At 33.7% G+C, this 24,185-nt stretch overlaps 2 protein-coding genes across 2 annotated transcripts in view; one reads left to right on the plus strand and one right to left on the minus strand.

Annotated features, from left to right (window-relative positions):
- Positions 1-2,087: 2,087 nt before the first annotated feature.
- On the plus strand, positions 2,088-2,777 carry LOC129235121 (uncharacterized). Its single transcript, XM_054868813.1, has one exon. It carries the CDS (start codon positions 2,088-2,090, stop codon positions 2,775-2,777), a length of 690 nt encoding a protein of 229 aa, XP_054724788.1.
- A 3,762-nt stretch (positions 2,778-6,539) lies between these two features.
- The window catches only part of LOC129235130 (multiple epidermal growth factor-like domains protein 11), a 44,281-nt gene continuing 26,635 nt past the window's right edge, over positions 6,540-24,185 (minus strand). The window contains exons 8-15 of the mRNA XM_054868823.1: positions 22,971-23,076; positions 18,507-18,656; positions 16,056-16,215; positions 14,856-14,881; positions 13,868-13,981; positions 13,606-13,698; positions 12,156-12,260; positions 6,540-8,592 (exon numbers count right to left, since the gene is read on the minus strand). Of these exons, the coding sequence (XP_054724798.1) occupies positions 8,459-8,592; positions 12,156-12,260; positions 13,606-13,698; positions 13,868-13,981; positions 14,856-14,881; positions 16,056-16,215; positions 18,507-18,656; positions 22,971-23,076 (888 nt within the window). The 3' untranslated portion in view covers positions 6,540-8,458. The remainder of the gene's footprint in view (positions 8,593-12,155; positions 12,261-13,605; positions 13,699-13,867; positions 13,982-14,855; positions 14,882-16,055; positions 16,216-18,506; positions 18,657-22,970; positions 23,077-24,185) is intronic.

The following is a 24,185-nucleotide window of genomic DNA, read 5'->3' on the forward strand; positions in this document are numbered from 1 at the left end:
GAGGATTGGTTCAGGTCTGTGGACAAATTCGGCCTTCAAAGAACTCGTCATCCATCTCTAAAAACATTTCCGCGTGATAAAACAATAAATTTAAAACAAAAAAATTAAGATTTTTTTTTTAATTTTAAATTTGGTTTCCATTTGGCCACTGTTGGTGATATTTAGAGAATAAACCATTGAATCAAATTAAAACTGCCAATAATGGAGAAATGACATTAAATTGGACTAAAAGGAAGTCATGTGATGCACACATCAGCTCGTTTTTTAATATTTTTACTGTATATCGAGTGAAGCAACTCGAAGAAGAGAGGATCAGCAGCAGCAGCATTTGATTTTCTCAGTCTTGTAAAATGTAATTTTGTCCTTTGTGTCACTATTTAATGTATTGCGAAACAACAAAGGAATGTCAAGTTAAAGGCAACTAGAATCAGGACTTAGTTGCATGGGAGCTTTCGGAATCACAGTTCCTGCACTTCGTTTTAATTTATCAGAACTTTTACCTTTGTTGAAAACTAACCACTGACTGTAAGATAGTAATTGACAGAATCCAAAAAGAAGACAGGAGTACAAATCAAACTTATAAAAATCCAGACACACGATTAGAGGCAAAAACGAAGCTAAATGCCGAAGCGTGCCTGTTGGTTAGAAAATTATAAAACTAGCCGCCAGGCATATTTTGTTTTTAGAAATCAGCTTAAAATATTAAAAAGATATGTTTGACATAATTTGAAGCCTTGGGTAATTAAGAGAATATTAATCAAATGCTAGAAAGTCTATATTAGTGTACCGGAAAGTAGGCTCGTTTAGTTCTAGACGAAACTTCTTGTTTCTTTATTCATCTTTTGCGAAATCTACGCCTTTCATTCTAATTTTAAGTGAACCAAACTTTTTTTTTAATTCAAAATAGAGCACATAACTGAGAATTTCAATGGGAAGGTCAAAATATTTAAGTCATTGTACTTCCTAAAGAGGAATGCGTAAATCAATAAACAGAAGCAAAGCGTTCCACACATCGATCAAACATCCATACTTGTATTCTTCTCAATGGAGGAGTAATTCTTTTTAATATTTGTGGGAAACTGCTTCAAAGGGAAAGCCTAGGTGTTATGTCAATGAAGTCGATTCACTTCACTACTTCATTGTAATTCCTCTTATGCAAAGCTTCTCCATTGTTTCCGTTTACTCAGTTGTTGAAGAAATAAGTGTCCTTGCCAGTGAAAAACTACCGTTTTTCATCCGAAATGCGTTCTTATTTTTACTCATAAAACTAACTTCGAGAATAATTACGTTTTGAAGTGAAACTTTAAAAAGGGCGGCGGGCTTTTTTTTTTTTTTTTTAGAGACTGCTTTCAACAATTATTCAATATCGGGTTTAATATTAGATGTTACTCGAGAAAAGCAGATATTTACAATTATAATCTATCAGATTAACTGGAGAAAAGCAGATTAAAAAACTAGGAATCAGAAGTTTAAAACTTGAACTTGTACAGAATGTAAAAATACTCTTATGACGATGATGTGGGAGGGGGACCAGATGAGAAACTGATATTAGACCAGTACTAGTCTCGGCTGCCCTGACCACCCATTAAAATCATGCAGTTTGCAATGTTTTCTTCGTTAATTATTAACGCTTTTAAAAGGAGCTCAAATTAAATTTTTCTTCAACCACAGAAATAATAGACTACATATCAAAAGAAAATCACACATTATCCATTGCATAGTTGTAATTTTATTTACGGCATTTTTTTTTTTTTTTTTTTTTTTTGCACAAGTTTTAGCATTGTAATCTTAAGATACGTACATAAGAGATTACTTACACATTGTGTACATACATAAGATTGTGTACTCTTAAGCACAATATTCGGGGAATACGTCATTCTTGTGACCGGTACAACACTCAGATTTGTCTTACTCTATTTTTATTTGCAGTATCCTTTTATTTTCATCTTATTGTTCTTATGTTTGCAATATAACTTTATAGACAATTGTAGAAAACAATAAAACATTAACGAAAATTTATTTGTTAAGTATGTTTTTCATTCCCAGAAATAAAAAAAACTTTTTTCTTTCCAGAAAAGAAAACGAACATGGGTCTAAAGTTCTGGAGTATCTTGCTTTTAGCTGTTCAACTCATCGTAATTCCTCAGTCAGCATCTGCTTTTGGTGGACTGTTTGGCGGACATCATGGCGGTCGCTCTGAAGTAGCAGAAATATTAGCGGCTGGTATTATCACCAAGCTTTTAATGGAAGAGTATTCTCCAAGGCCAACGGTCATGCATGCGCTTAGTCACGGAATGATGGGTGGATACACGCTGGAGCTACCACGTCCACATATGCATTCCCTTATGATGCCTCGCATGCCCATGATGCATCCTTACGCCCTTTCTCCCATGCTCCACCATCCCAATATCTACATGCAACAGGCCACTCTCATGCACCATGCGCGTAAGCAAGCTCTCGAGTCCAGCCTCAAGGAAGAAATCCGTGCCCTAGAAGCCTCGGAGAGTTTGCTGAATGCATACCTAGCCAGCAACGGTGATGGAGAAGCTACGACCTTGGAGGAACTTCTGTCTGAAGACGATTCTTTGCCAGCTGCAGCACTGCTTCTAGAAGCTGCAGAATTAGGTGACCAGGAAGAAAAGCTGACCGTCAAAGCTGATGCTCCCGTTCCTGACGTCATTGAAGCTGCAGGAAGCGAGAATGAATCTAGATACATTTTACCAAGAATCGCTCGATATTTTGTTCAAAGGCTTCTCAGGAGGGCCGAAAGTCATTAATTTACCTCATTCAGTTACCATTGCTTCTTTAACTCTGCTAAAAAGAGCCGAAATGTGATTTAAACAGTTTTACATCACTTCAACGTTCACGAGAGATGGCTTACTTTCAATTGCGTTTCCATTCCAGTTAATAGAAACTATTTTCCTAATATTTTACCGAGAATTTTCTCATAAAATATTAAATTTCATCTTCATAAAAATATTTGCTACAACTATCACATTTTAAGAAAATGCCTTTTATTTAAAATTTGTTTATTTTATGTCCAAAAAAACTGCTTTTTATCCTGACATTCTATTATTCAAGTAATTTATAATTTATAAATCTTTAATGGCAGTTTGCTCAAACAAACGCAAAGAAACACTGCGTTTAAGACTTCTTTTTCCGATACTTCTCTCATTTCTAAGATTCCGAAAAGTGTAGTATGGAATATATTTTAAATGCTTATTCTCATTCCTTCTAACAAAAACTATATAGAATATAATTAAATTATCTAAAGTTCATTTTATTTTTTAAAAACCCTTTTACTAACACCAATGTATGACCTCATTTTGGAATTAAAGGGAATCGTGAAATTATACTAGTATACAGCGCTTTCAATTGCGCACCTTGCAGTTTAAGTGATATATTTTTTTTTTTCTTTCAGTTCGTTTTTTACCCATGTTTTCATTTTCTGAACAAGCCACTGCAGAAACATACTCATTCATTCGATCTCATAAATATCATAACCTGAAATGTTCCCTCATTCAAACATTCACCTCGTGTAAATATGTAAATATATTTATGTATAAATGTATATTATATAAAATAGTTTTATTAAGTTAAAATGCAAAAATAAATGCATATTTATTTAATTTTTTTGTTTCTTGATTTCTATTCTTAATCATTCAGAGAATCATGTACTTTCTGGTGTCTGCATCCGAAAATTGATCAATATATTTTTTGATGCAAATACAATATTGATAAATCATCGGTATACTTTTAGCGCAAAAAATTTACCGATATTGTTAGTACCATAATAGATCAGTGGCGTCCACCCTACGTCCCGCTAGCCCTTGGGTAACCTCGTAGTTGAAGATAATCTATATATATGACCCGGTATTGGGTCAAATGTCACGAATCGAAACCAATGCTTTAGAACCTTCCAAAACAAACAATTGTCTTCCCAGTGTATACTCAGTACTTCAATTTTGGGGTCAAATAGTCAGAAATTGTTTCTAAAAAAACAGACTGTTTTTGTAAAACAAGCATGTAGTAATAATCACAACAATTCATAGTTTTCAGTTTTCTTTCCTTCTCCGTGTTTTCCCACATTATGTGAAAAAAAATAAAATACATTTAAGGATCATTCCACGAAAAAGTGAACCCTTTGTCCCGCAAGTGACGGTTCAAATATTTCATTAAAAAGTAATAATTTTACAGGGTAATATGACGAAATGTTTTGCGAAAGAAGTTGCACTTAAGTTTGTAAGCTGTTAAGCAGAAAAAGTTTGTTCATCAGTAATTTAAAGTATTATTTTTAATGAAATATATGAGGCGTCATTTGCGGGACAAAATATCCGTTTTCAGTAAAATAGCCCTTAATTTTTATATGTTTTCTGGCCCGCGATATTCATCTTAGTATGAGATGCAGCCCTTGGATTAAAAAAGGTTGGGAAAACTGTAGTAGATTATAATCTTGAACATACACTCACATTCTCTACCTTTCCAAAAAAGCTCTAGACTAGCGGTCACCAGTCGCCAGCGGGAGACCATTTTATTGAAAATGGCTACCGAAATTTCAAGTCTTAGTCGCCAAAAGTGGAGACCATTTTCTTGATTTGTTAAAAATCATATCGTATATCGTTCTACGACAACACGTTTTCGAGTCTGGGACGATCAGTGCTTTAGTCGACTCCATCTTGGCAACGTAATTCGGCGCAAGCTCCATTAAGGTTTTTTATTTTTTGGGGATGAATTTAATTTTTAAAAATCTGCTACCAAAAATCAAAAGTAGCTACCATTTTTTGGGACTCTCGTAGCCAATGGATACTATTAAGAATTCTTAGTCTAGAGCTTCACTTTCCAAAATATTTACCCTAGCTAAGTAGGACAATAAAAAAAAAAAAAAAAAAAAAAAAAAAAAAAACAAACATCCATTGCAACCCAGGCGTGCAGTAGCATTTTTTTTTTTTTTTTCAAAAATAAAATATTTGATTGTGCATTATATAGAAAGCAGACTTCAACATTGGTTCACTTCCACATGAAATTATTACATAACACGCATTCATTTGGATTATTATGAAAACATTATTTCATTGATTAAAAAAATATATCCATTGCTCTTCAAATGACTCTATTTCAAGATCTCACGAAAACATTGTTAATCAAAACTTACCTATCATATTACTGTTTCAGAGAAAAATATTCTCCGAATACTTAAGAATGCAAATTTGTTTTGTTGTTGCTGTTGAAAACATTAAAGCTTTATTCACAAGCAGATAAATTGCCTCAAACTTATTTCCGGAAGTGTATTACTTAAAGTGCAAAATAATAAGGGATGTATTAAGGAAAACACACTTAATATTTCATATACGAATGTAACCCATCCTATACTAACTTGTGCTAGAGATGAGCAATGTCGTTCTTTTTAATCATCCGTTCATCAGAAGATCGTTCATTTTTTCGATCAGTTCATTCAACTCGTTCATTTGAACAACATCGTTCATTTTTAAAAGTTTCAGGTGATTTCCCTGCAAGACATACTCGCGAGCATTCGAAATGTTTCATTAGATCAGTGATATTCTTTTAAGGAGAGATAACTAAAATCGGCTAAATGCAAGAAAATATGCCAACGAAAAAATTAATTTAAAAAAAAAACTTGATTCCGCTTCGGATGTATAAAGCAATTATAGTGCATTCTGTAAGATATTTCTCAGTTGCCGAATGGTAGGATATGCTTTCCATTCCAAAAATCGCAGATTCCGTTTCAGCCTGTCGCAAAATTAAGTTATTAAATTTTACCGTGTAAAAAATAAATTAACTGCGTGAGAAGAATTTTAGCAGGTGTCGATGAGACAAGAAGTGGAAAGTCCAAACATTTTGCTAGTAGCCCAAACAAGTTACACAAAACATTACTAATGGATACATTGGAAAATTTCAAATGAACGTCAACGGTTAAAGAAAAATGATGAATAAAGCAGAAAGTAAAAAGTTTCGAATTGTGTGTTGTTTTCTGTGTGTCTGTATTGTACTGCGCGGAGAAAAAGGAAATTTGAGGTTGATTAAGAGTTAAAAATTTAACGATGAATGTTATTTAAAAGAAATTTTAAAAGAAAAAAATGCGATTTTACCACAAGTGCACCAATGCAATGTTCCAAACTGTTCATCGTTCAAAAGAACGGCCGTTCATATTTTAGGTGAACGCATGGATCCATTCATTCTAAGGATTCGTTCTTTTTGACCCGTTCGTTCATGAACGACATATCCCTAGTTTAGAGACTAGGGCCTTGATTGATATTGCGTTGGAATTATTTAAACAACTTTTAAATTTATGCAACCACACTTGAACTTTGGCGCAACTACAAAAAAAGTTACGCCAAAACTAAATAACTATTTGACCTAATGTACCCACCAAAGATTTTTTTTAATCAACTAGTTAATTAAAATATTTAGAACAGAGCAATGAAACGAGTTTATAATCAATTCAAATGGAAATTAGTTGTTCGTATGAATCTGTAAAGCATTTTGTTAAAATTTTCAATTTTTATTTAAAAACAAATTATGAACAAAAGAAATATGTTGATTACAAACAAAATAAGCAACACTCAAAAATGTATGCTTTGTTTTGATCCAATAGTAACGTGTACTCTATTGGGTCATACAATACTAAACATTACATAAAACATTAAGAAAGACTGGAAAAAGTAGCAAACATACGTAATGAACACTTGGCAAAACAATCACAAATGAATAAAATGTAAGAGTACAAAAACATTTTTTCTCCTTGTCAATAACTTTCGCACTGTGAAAGGAAAAAATTAACCTTTTAAGCACAACTATTAATACAGATTCCTGAGAACAATGAAGAGAAAAGTATCGATGTAAGAACTAAACGGATCTAAAAATATCTGCATTCTAATTTAGGAAGACAAGACTGGCGCATCACTACAAAAACTTATTGGATCCGGTGTTCTAATAGGTTTTTTTTATTCTAACTTGTGTGTGTGTGTGTGTCCTTCAGAATAGAGTTCCCTGATACCCTACACTTGCATATTAAGCATTGACATACGTATGAAAATATCATTATTTGTGCTATCATTACATTTCTCATAAATGCGCAAATTCATATAGAACTGAAAAGGTATTCCATAATATTTCAATAATGAGCATAGTAAAAAAATAATAATAATGATAACAATAATAAAAGCACAATATAACAAGATTTTGCCTTACTGATAAACATAAGGCACAGTGAAAATTATTTGCTGCGTAATAGTAGGAGGACAATGCTTTTCTGTTTGAACTTAGAGTATGTAAACAACTAAATTCTATAGAAAAAAACTTTTTTTTTTTTTCACATAAATGATATTCAAAATAATACTTAGACTCAAACCATTTTCTTTCTGTAAGTATTGCTACAATCCTATAAAAAGGTTAATGACAAAATAAAATTTTTAAAAAGTGATATTTTTTGCTCTCTAAAAACCTGCATTTTTAAAAATTTCTTTTAAATTCTATTATTGAGAGAAAAAGAGAGAGGGAGAGGTGTAAATATTTTTTAGTTTCTTGAATATTAAAGATAATTCTATAGATTTAACACATTAAACATGAAATTAGTTAGTTATTACAATTAAAATAACAAGAATGTCAGTTAAAAGCTTAATTCTAAATACATAATTTTGTGAATTGAACATAAGCATACAATTTCCATGAAATCCAAGTTAATTATTCATGAAAAATTGATTTACTTGCATTTCAGATTTTATTAGAAAAAGTTGTCAATTGAAGCCATTTCTCCATCTTTCAACAGCTTTTAATATATCGATGGAGTTAAGGAATAAAATTATCTGAAAAAAACCTTATTACGAGAGCAAAACATGAAGTATGTTACAAACAAAGAACAGTGTTAGAAAATATTAATTATTTGCAGTTTATACTTTTTACTGCAATATTGATGCATACGAATACAAGTATATTTTATTACCAATCTGCCTTTCAGCAAAAACTGACAAATCTAATTTTAAATGCTGTGATTTACTAAACAAATATTAGCTGAAGTTTTGCTAGAAGTACTACCGCAAACATGCACGCACGTGTCACAATTTTGTTCAAAAGTAAATTGTAAGTGAATCTCTGATGTAATTTTGATCTATCAGAGCAGGCGTCAAACCTCCTATTTACAAGTTTTCTTTTGTTTTCCACAGCTGCTGATGCGTTCACTGCTCTGCTACGTTAAAACAGAAAGAATTATTTATGCGAATCTCTGAAATGCTACACAAATATTATTCCTTTCCCTGAGACATACTTTGTAGCTTGTGAAATCTCAATGCGAGACAGAAAACTAATTTAACTTGATCCCACATGGTTTTGGTTTCTTTATCATTAGTTAAAATATTTTTCAGTCTTATGGAACCAATTTGGAAATACAACAAGGAACACAGCACAACTTTCCAGAACAATTTTAGCGCCTCACTAGACATGTTCATTCACCGTCGAGCTCTTCCTGTGTCTCAGAATTCATATTTTCAGCTCCAGTTGACGAGCTTTTCGGAGTATCATAGGTTTCTAAAGCAGATACCCTGTTTCCAAATTTTTTAGGATCACAGTATTCAATCACTAAAGAACACAGTAAATAATTAAATGAAAAAATGAAAGCATTAGTTATTACATTTCATTTCAATCTAAGTTAAAATCATATCTTAATCTCCTAATATAAGCCCAAGCAAGCAAAAAAAAACGCGATTAGACAAAACATATTTGTACCTCAGAGAGAGAGGAACGTAAGTCACATTATGGTAATTTTACAGTAGAAAGGAAAAACTTGAGATTAACGTAAGTCAGATTATGGTAATTTTACAGTGAAGAGGAAAAACTCGAGAGGAACGTAAGTCACATTATGGTCATTTTACAGTAAAGAGGAAAAACCTGAGAGGAACGTAAGTCACAATATGGTAATTTTACAGTAAAGAGGAAAAACCTGAGAGGAACGTAAGTCACATTATGGTAATTTTACAGTAAAGAGGAAAAACTTGTAACTGGTGCATGCAAAGGATGGGACGCGCGCTCTTTTAACCCTGGTAAAAAATTGAAAAGGATTTGTTATAAAGAATTTCGTTCACATGGCTCGATGCGGAACAGGCTTCCACATACAATGCACTGATAAACAGAAAATCGCAATTTTTGGACTTATGTTACTCTGGCTCTGAGGTACAAATATTTGGCTTGCATATAGTGATTTCCAGAGTGGCTATCACATCTAAACTCAAAACCACATTAACGAGCCTATTTATTGGCACAAGAAATTAATAAGAATCATCGTCAGGTGGCGCAGTCTGCGTGTGTAGGTTTGAGAACACATCAGATGGTAAAATATTAATGGTATTGGTTTTCATTATAAACACTAATGCATAAGGATGTCACGGGAGACCACTATAACCCTCCTAAAATTTTCTTTTTCGGCAAGTGTTGTCTGACAATTCTGCAAAATTTGGACTTCCATTCGGCAAAATTTGGAATTCTATTCCGCGAAATTTGGAGTGAAATACAGCTAACGAGAATTTCCTTCCTTTCAAAAATTTCAGTTCGGGGCGCACCTGGTAAGCGTGAGAAGGGGAGGCATGGCAGTTCATGCACGTAATATAAAATACCACAATAGGATTGGTAATGTAGCTTAGAAGCAAGCCTTCTAAAAATGATTTTTGAATCGCACTCGCTGCACCCCTGATCATAGCAGCAAACGAGAATTGCTTAATAAGTGCGATATGGCCTAACAAAACGTACGAAACGCTTGTAGATCGATAAATATTATGTTCTTCATACAAATTGAATTACTGCTTTCGCACACACTATCTTGCGTTATAAAAAAAAAATATGGGTGTAGCAACAGTTTCAATTTATTTACTTCAGTAATAAGAAGGTAAGACAGAGATTCCCTTACTCTTCCGATTCTAGAACACTTTGAAGAACAAGAATTTTCTCACGCCACCCTAGTCCATTTTTTTATCTGTAGGTTTATTGATACCGAGTACACTTAGCGACTTCCCTTGCCTCTCGCTCTCTACGCCACGGCCCTCACTTTGGAAACCGCCGCGGTAAGACATTCAAGAGAATTCATCAAAAGAATGTTTTTTACACTTGTTTACAAGCTGTTTTATGATATTGAGTGTACTTTTGTCAGAGGACAAAATTTCTTGCACATGAGCTATATGGTCCTTTTTCAATGACCCTCAAGATGTTTTTATGCACTTCTTTACGGTTCATCAAAAGTTTACTACACTATACCTTGGAACCTGCCCCTACACTACACGTAGTTTAGCTGGCCGGATAGGATCCTGAAGATAGCTTTTTTTTAAAATCAAACCATGATTTAAACAATCCCTGATAAGTAGCATCACATGGAACCGCCATGACTTAAGTAAGATTCTTTCAATCTATAAGTCCCCTTTCGAATTCAGCTCAAGTGAACATCAAAGATGTCTGGATATACCAAAAATAACGGCTTGTTATTAACATAACGGCAGTATTCTACGTATATTATCTTCTATATATTTTCCAAACCTCCAAATTCATATTTTTCTAAACATTGCACAAACGCACGAAGCAATGATTTTATCTGTTTCCGTGTTTGCCAGTAACCCTTTCCAAGCTATCAAACCTTTCTTAAGAGAGAACAACTAGGAACGAAGGACAGCGTTTGGGATCATCGCAGCATCTCACCTATACTACACCATGATCAAGAGAGTTATCAAGATATCTCCTCCTCTCTTAGCATTCACTATTCACAAACTGTGCAAGAAAAATACAAAGCAGGAAGCAACTTTCATGACTATCTATATTGGCCAACCATAGAATAATTATAACACAGACTGAGCAGCCATTCTACATTAGGTACAAACCAGCCGCTAGAATGAAAGCTAGGGTTGTGGTTAGAAAATGATGGCGTGCGTAATTTATCGCCTTAATGGCCATCTCATGGTGAAATTCAATTACCTCTATTTAACAAGGTTTGCAAACAAAACCTCTATTTTCGCAACCGTCAGCCTTATGCTTACTTGCAATTGTAAAAATGGCCAAAATAAGATAAGAAAAGTTGGAAGAGAAACAAAATAGTAAACAAATATGAAAACTAACTTTTTGACAACCTGTCATTCTTCTGAAAGGGCGATTAGTTCCAATCTTATCTCCTAAACGAGTTCTTCAAACTTTGAACTCGAATATCTTCTTGAATTTTGGTCGCAAAAAAAAAAGTTTTTTTTTTTTTTTTGAAGTGAAAACTTTTTTAGGCGCGCTGAGCAGTTTTGAGGTGGGGAAAAACCATCCATTTCACGACACCGAAAAGCCATTACCTGACCAGCCTTTGGAGTACAGCGCATGCGCGGCTTCTCTTTGCTCCATATTATGCGCAATTTTTTCATTAAGATTATAGGAAGCTCAGTAGCGTGATCGGCAGCGCGTCTCTCTCAAAAGTCGAACAAGCTGCCGATCATGAGTTCGATCTTCACCTTTATACTATAATATTTTTGAAATGAAAACTTCTTTAGGCGTGCTGGGTATTTTTTGACATAAGGATAATGTATTTTTTGTGCATGGAAAACTGAATAATACAAACTAAAAATTTATTTTCAAATATTTCCTATGTTTGCATCAATGTTTACTTTATGAACGAACTGAAATCCACCAACCAAATTGTATATAATTGATGCTCGGATTGCTGATAAACGTAAAAACTAGACTGTAGCTGATATTTTGAATCTATGAATCATTTCAATTTTTGAAACTACAATTAATTTTAAATGAAAATTACACACACCACACATACGGGCGAGCGCACACACAAACATACCAAATTGATTTTGTAATTTTAAGTTTTCACTTCTGCCGGCAATCCCATGACTGATTTTTTTTTTCTTTTCAAACTTTTTATAGCTTAACTCTGCACCTTTTTTTGACCACCTTTGCAGTTGGAAGTTGCATCGACGACTAACGGTTGCGAAAGTAAAGGTCTTGCGGTTTAAACGTGGACACGCGGTATATTTACTTTCATTTTTGCGTTAAATTAGTCAAAAATCAATAAAATGCGCAAAAATTCTGACATTTAAACCCCTCCCCCTCCTCCTTTTGCGTGAAAGTTTGAATTGCTCACAATCACAGCAGTTGACATTTGAAAATAAATCGCTTACATTCGTGAAGATCAATAGCATCCTTCTTCTTCCTCGGTAGTGTCGGGGTACCTAGTGAAGGGGTATCGTATGTTGGGTTATGTTGCGTGTTTAGCCTTACACCATCTGAAAGCAATAAAATTCAATGTAATAGTCCTTTTAGAAGCCAATATATCAACAACGTACGAAGAAAACGAAATTATCCTCACCTTTAAGTTTAACAGTTTGATACATTAAAAACTTGTCATTGAAAATAAAATTTAAAAGCAAACTTTGTAAAAATAAAACGTTATATAGAATATTAATGAAAAGAAATCTGCAAAAAAGATAATATTTACCAATTATAGACAAAGTGGAGAATGAAAAGAAAAAGAAAAAAAATACAAATTAGAAACAAAACTATTTAATCACAGCATTTGCATAATGTGCATTCAACCGCTAGATGGTGCGTACTATGCAAATAAAAGTTTTAAGTAATAAGAAAAGAGAGTATACAAATTTAAAAACTTTAAATATCCAGGAGACAAAATTGTTTCCGTAAAATTGTTCGTCACCATGGGGTAATGTCAATAAATGCTATCATACTTTTTTTCAACATATTTGACATCCCTCTCATCCTCTTGTCACGCTTTTAATGCATAAACTGTAAAAAATGTTCTTATTTCAACCTAAATGTGTGATGTGACACTTCTTATTAACCCTTCCCTCCCCTTGCCAAAATTTCCTGAGCCCCCTTCCACGGGTGGATAGGAGAGAGTCATGGGGGCCATGTCCCCCTTCAAACCGTTGACAATATTGTGCATCCATCATTATTGTATGCGATCATAATTTAATAATTACACACAAGATGGATGGATGTAGGATTTCGTGCACATATATTATTACACATTCTGTTCAAATACATAATGAATCAAATGTAAGTGTCTGCTGTAATCTTTTAAAATTATTTAAAAATTATTTGTTTAAGTAAATATTTGAAATGATACTATCTTTAATTGATTATGAAATTAATTGACAAAGTTTATGCCCTACTAGACGCCTTATTTCTGACCGATTGGCGCTTTTTATTGACACCAAAACAGTTCCAGAAATGTTTTGTACCCAAAACATTATATTTTTCATCATGACCCACCGCTTCACTCCATCGCAAAACATGGTGTTTTGCCTCTTGTGGAAAACCCCATGCCTTTCAAGAAAAAAGATCGAGTTTCACTCAAAAATTATTTAACCAAAATTGACAATAATTTGTCAACTGCCATTGCAAGAATATCAGTGATATTGGGATTTCAATGTCTTAGGAAAAGGGCCCATGCCAAAGCAAGTTTTGAAAAATAAAGTTTCTAAATTAACTCTTTTGTTCTAAGCAAAAATGGTAACATGTTTTAAACATGTGATGACGCAAATGGAATGCGATTGAGCAAATACCGAGCTGAAGCATCAAACAAGATAAATTTCTGATATATCAATTTACCATTTTCATATACATTATCTTCCGGGTGCAAATTTACCGGTTTATAGATAATATCTTCATATATATTTGAGGAGGAACCATGAAAGTATGTACCTGGAAAAAAGAGAAAAATTTATTGCTAAAAAAAAGACGATCAAAGCACAACAACCAATCAAAATATTTACTTAGTACGACTTTCGATACGATACATTCATAGCAGGAACAATGCAATACTTAAATCTGAATATTACTGAGCAAGCGAAATGTTTAAAATGGACATTACTTGGTTTTTCTTTTGCCATCATTTCTGCTAAAGATTCCCTCTTTGCCTTCTCATAAAGATTTTTGCCTCTTGTGCAAATAGTCCACGTATCTTTCAGTGCATCACTTTCAGACTCTGAAACCATTAAGACTTACTGACTGGAAGTGTTAACAAATCGTTGGGAACATTAGAATTCAAAGAAGATTGAAATTATTGAAATCCTAGAAAAACGCCCGTCAAGGTACGACGGGTGAAAACTGATTCTACATTTGAGCGATGCTTATTTGGTGATATTTTGATTTTGAAATTTTAACCCTAACTCCAGTGGATTAACCCTAAACTCCAGTAGATAGCGTTCATTGTTGGACACGTTGTGTGTGTGTGTGTGTATTTTACTCATTCTTTAAATTTAAAATTGGCTTCCTTGTAACTCTGGAACACCCGTCTGCAACTAAAAATTGCTATTTGCATAAAAACGTTGTTGTCATGTTAACGGCATGATAACAACACCAAATAATTCTTTTTAATCGTTTGAAAAAAAGTAATTTTATGCAAGTTTTTTTTTTTTACAATTAATTTTACTGGTTTTTTTTTAGCTGACTGGTATGTTTAAATTAAATTTTTTAAATGACATAATCAGATTTACTTGATATTCTATTGATTTTAATAGTGCTGAGAGCTTAGAACAATTTTCATGCGTTTCTTTTCTTTTTATTTTTAAAAATACGTAAAGCTTGAAAACAGAAGATTTCTTCTGTTTTGAATTTTTAAAATCGGAGTAAAATACATTAACATTCGGTTTAATTTGGAACCTTTAAGGTAGTTCACTCCAAGGGTAGAATGGCGTTTTATCAAATTCTGTTCGAATGAATCAAAAACGTACAATTATTCAATATACATTTCAAAACTGCTACAATTTCCTGAAAGCTTATCATCAAGAAATTTAGTGTCCAATTAGTATCGATTTTGTCTGCATCGCTGTAAACGAGAAAATAAGAAGTGAGCTTACCTGTTTTTGAAGCTCTACCTGGAAACCTGAAAACCAAAATACTATTATTTTAATCCACAATAATTAAATAACAAAAATATTCTCGTTGTACAGAAAAATGTCTTAAAATAACATAAGTTTTTTTACCTTGTAACGAAAGCCAACTTCAAATGCATTTTAGCATTTCGGGCTTTTAACGTTCATAGAATGCTCTTCGCTACGTAACTTATTAACAATTCATGAAAGAAGGCTTAAACCGTCTTGCTAAACACAAAATATAAGTCAAAAATAAAAAGAATGATTGAAAAAATAGTCTGTAGTTTAAAACGGGGGAAAAAAAGCTTTTTGAAATGAGATGAATGTCTATCGGTTGATCTTTCTGCGCCCCCTCCCCCCCCCCCCCTTTAACTTTTGAGGGAATATTCTGATTTTAGCAAACTGTTTCTTTATTGAAAGACCTCCGCAAGGACACTTCAATCCGGTGTTTCATTTTTTGATTTGAGTCCCCCCCCCCCCCCTAACTTCGAACAGTCAAAAAAAAAATTTCATCAGATCCTGCGGATAAGTTTAAGGCAAATGACGACTCGGAACACAAAGGCTCGCTTTAAACTAACTTTGTTGGAAAAAGTTTTGACGAAAATCATATTCGAAAAGAAAAGAATGAACCTTCTAAATGAACAATTCAAACGGTATGATCGTCGTATTCTCTCGTCGTAGACTCTGGGAAACTGAGCACAGAAAGAGGGTCTAGTTGATGACACAAAAAGAAGCCACGAGAGCAAGACCAAAACAAAAACAATCTGGCGCTCAAATAAACGATTAGAAATGATGACTTCATCTCTATTGTCATTTAACGTCGAAAAATAGTTCTTAAAAAAGAAAAAAAATTGAAAAATTTCATAACTGATTAAAACTTGGACCACATCAAAAGCGTTTCTCAAGAGCCGAAAACTAGTGATTTATTTAGGTACAAATTTTACGCCTAAATTGCCGATTTTTCACCCTTATTATATATTATTTTCAAAACTTTTTACCAATAAGAATTTTCCCCATACAAACCTCTACTACTTCATCACAATATAAGAAACTTGTGATTCAAAAACACCGTTCAGAGCTATATAGAAAGAAGTTTTCATTTTAAAGTTGAAATGTCCTTTCAGTTCGTGTGGTAAAACTGGATTAAGTAAATTAATAAAATATTTTTTAAAAAATAGTACTCACAATGACTCAGATGTTTCAGGTATCGTTTTCGGCACTTCCCTTTTCCTCTTTCGTTTCCACAATAGAAAGACGGTCAATACAATACAAACAATCACTAGGAAAGCTACAGAGCCCCCAATTGCAGCAGTAACTCCTACATTGTCCTGGAGAGTTCCTGAAACTTCAAAAATTATTTATATTAAAAGTAAGTCAGGTAAACAAAAAAAGCCAAGTCTGCTCCATTAACAAATACTCCTAATGATGCAATTAGCATATGCTCGTATTATTGTCGCTTTCCTAAAATTGTTAGCACATAACCTCGAAGCGTGAAATTTAAGCATTCTGATACCAAGTTATTAAATAAACTAAACAATAGAAACAGTTCTAACTGCGAGCGTCTTGATACTACTGGATCAGGGGTCGTTTGGCTCCGGGTCTGTATCTAAAATATCGAAATGGAGCTTCCGTCTATAGTGTAGTGTCGGAGGTGAGCAAGGTCGCGCCGTCCCAATGTGCAAAGTCGTGCGGATCACGACGGCGCCAGGGATAAAAAGGCATCGAGCTCAATCAATCAAAAATCCCCCAAATGGGGGCAAATTTCCCATCAAAAAAAACTTTTCATTACATCTTGTAGTGGCGGTGAAATGATACTGCTTTTTGAAACAAGCAATCCGTTTCGCTGCCTATCTAAAAGAAAAAATTATTGCCTTGTTGTATCTAAACATGCTTTTCTAATGCGAAATCTTTTACATTGAAAGCACATGATGCTAATTAATGCATACATAAAGCATTTTTCTTCATATGTGGAGCCGTAAATACTTTTTTGCTAAGTCTATATTACACGACGAAGCGCTCAAAAAATTTGCTATTCCCTATTTTGGTTCTTGCGGTGAATATGTTGTAAGTTGTAACATGTGTAATATGTCTTCTTGTGATTTTTAACTATTGTTCATAGCACTTCGACTGCATCATGTTATCATACATAAAAATATACGGTAAGTGCATTTGCATATTATTTACTTGTGCGTAATATACATTATAGTAGACAATTATTACGGTTTCCTTTTTAGTTCCAAAAAGTAACTACTTGAGCATTATTGAGTGATTCTCCGACTCCCTTTTTCTTTAACTATTTGCATATTAGATTAAAGAAAGAGTTTTGGACAATGTGTTTGTTTTAGATATTAAATTAATGCCTTTTTAACGATTCCGCATTTTGGGATTATGTCTTCGTTTCACTGGAAAGGATTTCAGTTTCGGAATTCAGAGTGAAATATCTTCTACAATTATTATCCTTCAATTTAAAAATATAGTAAGTCCTCCTGTTCCGTATCGCAACCAGAGAGGGGGTGGGAGGGGCATGGGGCACTCCTCTGGTTGCACTACCCTATCCCCTCTCCCTCCAGAAGGCTGAATTGAATTGTTTTCAAAAATATTCTTTATTATTGAAGAGAAAAAAAAACGCGCTTCAGGAAAACAAAATGACATTAATGAGAAAAAAATTATTATATTTGGGTCAAACTCAATTTATTTTGAAAAGAAATCTTTGAATTAAAATTTTTCCATAGCTACTCCTCCGAATCTGCTCCCTTCCCCCTCCCATAGCTTGAAACTGCTTCGAAATTAACCTAGAAACGTATTTTTGGAAGTTCAATTTCGAAAAATTGAAGGGGAGAGAAGGGGAAATAATTTTTATCTATTTTTTAAAACAACAAAAAAACAATTGCGGTGAATCCCAGAGTTCCATCACTTATTCTAAGGTCAATAAATAATAGCGTTTTAAGGCTCCAACTTCTACAAATTTCCGCTGAGCCCCTTCTACTCCCCTCCCCATAACCCCACTAAAGATCGTCTAAAATTGCGTTTATAAAACTACGAGTCTCAAAAATTTTCCGGGGGCTCCCCTTTTTTTGAAGTGCATTTTTTTCAATGTGCCTCCCTAAAATTGTTTCTTAGTAGCGTCACTGCTCCTGTTGTCACATTTTGACAGGCATAAAATTATTCATCACTTAGAGATTAGATGGATATTCAAAGTGGCATTAACTTTGAAAGTTAACGTACTTTCCTTTTCCAAAACGTATTATTAGCATATAAGAGTAGCTGCTGAACTCAAAATAATTTCGAGGTATGAAGTAAAAACGTAAAATTTCATATTCACAATATATTATGAATAAATTGAATGCCAAACGTTTTTTTTTTTTTTTTTTTTCATTTTATATTTGTCTACAAAACCTCACTTCAGGTGTTTACTATATTTTCCCCGAACAACAGTGTATAAAAGCGCTCAAAAGACATTCGCATGACGCGACGGCGCCGATCTGGCTTGGCGCGGGCATGGAGGTAAGTCGAATTTCCATCCTAGTGGTGCTCAATAAAACGAAAACCGCAATTGCCTACCAAAAGGTCGGGTATGCTCGGGAACAGTTTCCCACAAGTGGTTTAACAAATAACAACAGCAGAAAAAGAACTCACGTTTCGAAGAATTAGTTTGAATCCCTTGAGGCTCGCAAATGCATTCTCCGGTGACGATGTCACATGATCCACTTTTGCACTTAATTTTGCATGCAGCGTCACACTGGGATCCCCACATGCTGCTCTCAACTCTTTGATCACATGTTTCGCCTGAGGGAAAAAATTACATTTTTTTAAAGCTGTCTTGTTTTGAAAAAAAAAAAAAGAAACTAAAATGGTTTAAATAAGAATTCGAAATTTATTATCGAGTTCAGGACGTATTTACGTGATTCTCCTTCTCTTGGCTAAACGGGGCTAAACTGATATTTTTAGGGAGTCTCAATCACCGAAGGAAAAAAAGAGTAAAATATTCTGCGGTGAATGAACAATTAAGCACAATTTTATTTTCAGAAATTCATCGGGGGGGTGGGGGATTAAACAGTGAAAGGAATGAGACGGTTGCATTTTTGTGCCGAAAAACAACATTTTTATCATTTACTTCCGAACATTTGCAGAATGTAATTAGGCAAGCGAGTCCACAAGGAAAATATGATGGGGACTGACAATCCCTCCCTTGTGCCTAGGTAGCTTTTTCCGTGTTAAATTCCAAAAACGTAATATAAGACGATCTTGGATAAAACTCGACCGGAATTTTTTCCAAAATTGAAGTACAAAAACCGCAATCTTAGAACATCCTTACTGATGTAAAAGGAAGGGAGTAGGTTCGGAAACCTCTCCCTTCCCATTCCATGGTTACATTTGAATCTACTTTGTTTTCAATAAAAAATGGATAACCTTCGCCCAATTTCTATTTTACAGAAAGAGCACACTGTTTTTATATGCACAACCACACATATATACTGCCGTGGGAATGTAAAGCGCAGTATCTGCAAATTTTCTATTTTTCACTGTTTAGCATTTTTGTCATCTATTGTACGTTAACTTTATTCCACATGCTTGCTTGTTTAGTTTTCACAGAAAATTAAGCACGAAAAAAAAACGTCGAATTCCAACATTTTCCTAATGTTAGTATTGAATCCGAGACGCGTTTCTTCAAATATCTCAAAAGCTCATTTATGCAGATACTGCACTTTAACTTCCCGAAGTACCTTTTATACGTTTTTAAAAGAACTGTATGAATAAAGCGTATAAATGATGAAACGTATAACAGTATGCCCTGCAGAGTCAATACGTATTAGACTCTGCAGGGACCAATTTTAAAAAACGTATACTAATTGATTTTTTAAAAAGTATAAAAGAGAAACGTTTAAACGGTGCTTTACTGTAAGAGTAAATCCGGAACGGTACCGCGTTTCGATTCTATTTTCATGGGGAAAAATTCCCTTTCACATTGTAAAATAGTTCTCTACTTACAGGGGCGTAGCTAAGGGGGGGTTTGGGGGACAACCCCCCCCCCCCCCCCGAAACGTTAGTCTCAAAAAAAAGAGAAAAAGAAGAGGGAAGAGAAAGAAAAAAAGAAGAAAATGAAAAAAAAATCACTACGACTTTTTTCTGTGTAACAAAGGTTAAATATTCACTTCGCTCCCCCCCCCTCCCAATGGCATTGAAAATCTGCTCCATCAGTGACCCTCAAGTATAAAGACGCCTCCCTCTGCTTCTACAATTTTTTGATAATTGAGTGAAATTTGACACTTCGCTTTAGAAATGAGATTGTTTGTTAAATCCACGGATAGGCAGCCTTTCTTTGTCATAGATTCTGCAAATTGTTAAATATGTTTAATTTTATGAGCCGCGCAGTGGGAATATTGCATACAATCGAATCTGTATGTTTCGAATTTCACATTTAAAAAATCGAGATAAAGAGGTTTTGAATTACGGAGGCTTTAAGAAACTTTTTATAGAAATTTGAAATATGATGGTGAAAATTTGGAATCGATACTAAAGACAATATGGGCTCTTGATTAAAATTCCTCTTTATTAGTTTTGTTAGGCATTTATTCCATTATTACATTATTAGGTGCTTTATTGCGAGTTTAAGGAATCATTTTGACGGTAAAAGTAACTTTAAGCATATCTTTTTCAAGAAAAGTCTTTTATTGCTTTTTGGTCCCTGATTATTTTTTTTTTCGGATTCATTACTTATTCTCTTGAGGTTAGCAATTGCAGCAAATCTAACTTGGCCAGTAGTCTACCTATTTCCTGACCTACGATTTTCCTGTTTTGTCTGAGTGTACATACCTTTTTTCATCACTTGAAAAAAAAAACTTATACTTTCTTTTCACTCCTATCATTTCGGTTTTCTAAGGAATCACAATTTTAAGAAAGATAGCAACCAAAGAACAGTACTAATCCAGATAACAGAGCGAAATAGTTTTTAACTTGAATGACCTTTAACCATGAACTTTAATGTTCGTTCATCTTAACATGCCAAACCTGTGAATTTCACCCTTTAACTCTTCTTCCAAGAAAGTGCGCGAAACGACTGTCCTTTGGTTAATCTTCCTGGAAAGCCTATTCGTGGAACGCATTCACTGCCTCCTCAGCTCTTGAAGACAATTCCTCTGTTTCTGAGTTGAAGAAAATGTTTTTGTTTGATGCTTTGAAGATCATTGGGCTTTGAATCCGAAATAATAGCATAGCCGGAATTCGAGACGATAGAGGTTTTTGTTGGTCTGATCTCGTGTGTGTCATAGGTCATAGTCAAAACTGCTTTTGCTAACCAGAGTATCCATTGCAATCACACTGATTCTTCAGCCAGTATTTACTGCGTATTCTTTTGGAAACGTACAGTCTGTTTAAAGTAGTACATTCTAAGTGAAAGTTGTTGCATAATGAAACGAACAGGACCGATAACAAGCTTTTTTCAACTCAAAGAAAAAAAATTAAAATGACGAAAAGGATTGCTCTAAAAAGAGAAAGTTAACGTCGTCTGAAGAAAACGAAGTACAGTCTGCAAAGCAGCGTCAGTCCCATCGGACTCTTCTGAAGGTAATTTTATTTTAATTCAAAAGAAACACTGCATAGCATTACATGAATAAAATGTTTAAAAACGAGATGAATCTAGATTATTTCTAATAGCTTGGTTCGGATTAAAAAGTAGAAAATAAAAAAGACTTGTTGTTTATAATACCCGAAAATTGCTGTTGCTCTCTCAAATAGATATTTATGTAAATTCTAAAGCAGCTAAAAAATTAAAAATAAATATCTTTATAGATATATCTTTATAAATATAATATCTTTATGGTCTGACCACCGATGAGATTGAAAGTCAAACATCCAGTTTACAGGCGGAAATGGAAGTATCTATTACCTTTCAGGGATGCCAGCTTTTGTAGATGTGTGTTAGCCTCTAAATTAAGCAGTCACACTGAATGAACGGAACACGCTCATCAGATATTTGATTTCCCCCTGATTTGGATAGACTGGTTTTGACAAGACGTTGCTAGAAAATTTCACTTTAAATTAAATGGAGGGAAAAGAAAAAAAAGTTGAATTTTCCATAACATTAAACAAATAAAAAATTCTTTGCTTTTGTTTTGTTTGACGCAAGTATCGGAATTGGGGTACCCCATTTCAAAGTATGTAAGATTCACCTCCCTCTTATTTTTTTAATACTAAAAAAATTTACACACACACACACATACACACACACACACACACACACACACACATATATATATATATATATATAAAGAAGAACCCCCCCCCCCCCCCCCGAAAGTCGGGTCTAGCTACGCCTCTGTTCACTTATAGTTTACTTATTTCTTATGAGCGCACCGCTACTGCAAATATTACGAATTCACTCCTGGATGTAATAGATATTTGAGTTTCTTTTTTACTTCCAAAACTTCTGATAAAAGCAAAAAAATTGTATATACGAAATTGAGGTCATTTAAACAATATAAAAACTTTATCTGTATTTTCTATGTATAAATCCGAAATGCAAAAGCGAAATTGAAGTATGGCTTAAACTACCGTTCATGTGTTTGATGACTATAACGAACTATGCGTCTCCTGCAAGCTTTTTTTATATTTTTTAAGTTGATAACGCTAAAAGGTAAATTTGCGCTTTAATTTTACAGCAATGTTCTGAAGTGTCACCGCTACTGCAAATATTACGAATTCACTCCTGGATGTAATAGATATTTGAGTTTCTTTTTTACTTCCAAAACTTCTGATAAAAGCAAAAAAATTGTATATACGAAATTGAGGTCATTTAAACAATATAAAAACTTTATCTGTATTTTCTATGTATAAATCCGAAATGCAAAAGCGAAATTGAAGTATGGCTTAAACTACCGTTCATGTGTTTGATGACTATAACGAACTATGCGTCTCCTGCAAGCTTTTTTTGGATGTATATTTTTTAAGTTGATAACGCTAAAAGGTAAATTTGCGCTTTAATTTTACATTTTTTATATTTTTTAAGCAATGTTCTGAAGTGTCATTTTCAAAGACCTCACATGACCTTAAGACAATCATAACTCACACATGCCTAATATTATTTATATGTAGGTATTTTACCAATCCAGCCTTCAAAGCATTTGCAAGATCCACTGATGGGGTCGCATTTGCTTGTGGATGTATTGCAAAAGCATTCGTTGCTACAATTGTGTCCATAGAAGCCAGCCTGTAAAGAAATACACAAACTGTATACAGCTTTGATACTTTCTAAAAAAATTTTGGACGTACAAATTATTCTTTAACCAATTTTAAAACATTTTCATACAAAATTGTTTTTTAACAAATACTTTTGTGTATAAGTTTTTAAGAATATTTACAAAACGTTCCATTGTGAATAAACAATTTAAAAATTAGAAACTTAATAGTAATTTACGAACTAAATTGTTCTCCAACTCTGAAAACGTAAAATATCAAAACATTTAAACTGCACAAATTTAGAATCATAACTTTACACAATATGCAGTGTGTGTGACACAGTATGTCAAGAATTTTATACAGCTTTGTTAATATCCAAAATAACTTTGAAAACGTACAGGTTATTTTTTAAACAATTTTGAAACATTTTCACAAAAAATAATATTTTAACAGATATACTTTAACATAAACGTTATCAAAATACGTTTTTAAGAAATTTTTTAAAGCCTTTAATTGTAAATTACTCTGATTTGATGTTTTGAAACCAAATAATATTCAAGTATTAAATTTTTTACCAACTCTGCAAACGTAAATTATCAAAGCACAAACTTTATTTCTAGATACTAACTTAACAAGCACAATTTTAGCGAAGGAATTGAAACATTTTTTGGCTCAAAATACAAAAATTTTCCTAGTGAAATAATGCCGCAATCAAGACACAACCCTGTGTCTAAATGCAATCGGAGTAACCGAAAGTTTACGAAAAATCAATAAGATGATGACAATCCTTATCAATATAATTATCACTTGTCACTTATAAGAATCAAAGCCCTGAATCACAGCATAAGTAGCGACACAGGCCGTGATGGCCTGATCGGTAAAGCATTGAAATTGGGGCCAGAGGGTCTCGAGTTCGATCCTCACTGGTCGAAGATCCACCGTCGTCATTAATGGTGACTGGGCGACGTTAAATATCCTCGTGCTCACAATGTCCTCCAAGTGAAACGATACCTCTGAGGGTGTCGGACCAGAAAGTTATTCGGTTCCTGACCTGGTCTAAAATCTCGAACTATCCATAGATGGCACCACCATCTATTGTGTTGCCTTCTGAAGGCAAGGAGCCTGGCACGCAGTCCTTCA

This window comes from Uloborus diversus, chromosome 1 (assembly GCF_026930045.1).
Source record: "Uloborus diversus isolate 005 chromosome 1, Udiv.v.3.1, whole genome shotgun sequence".
Lineage (NCBI taxonomy): Eukaryota > Metazoa > Arthropoda > Arachnida > Araneae > Uloboridae > Uloborus > Uloborus diversus.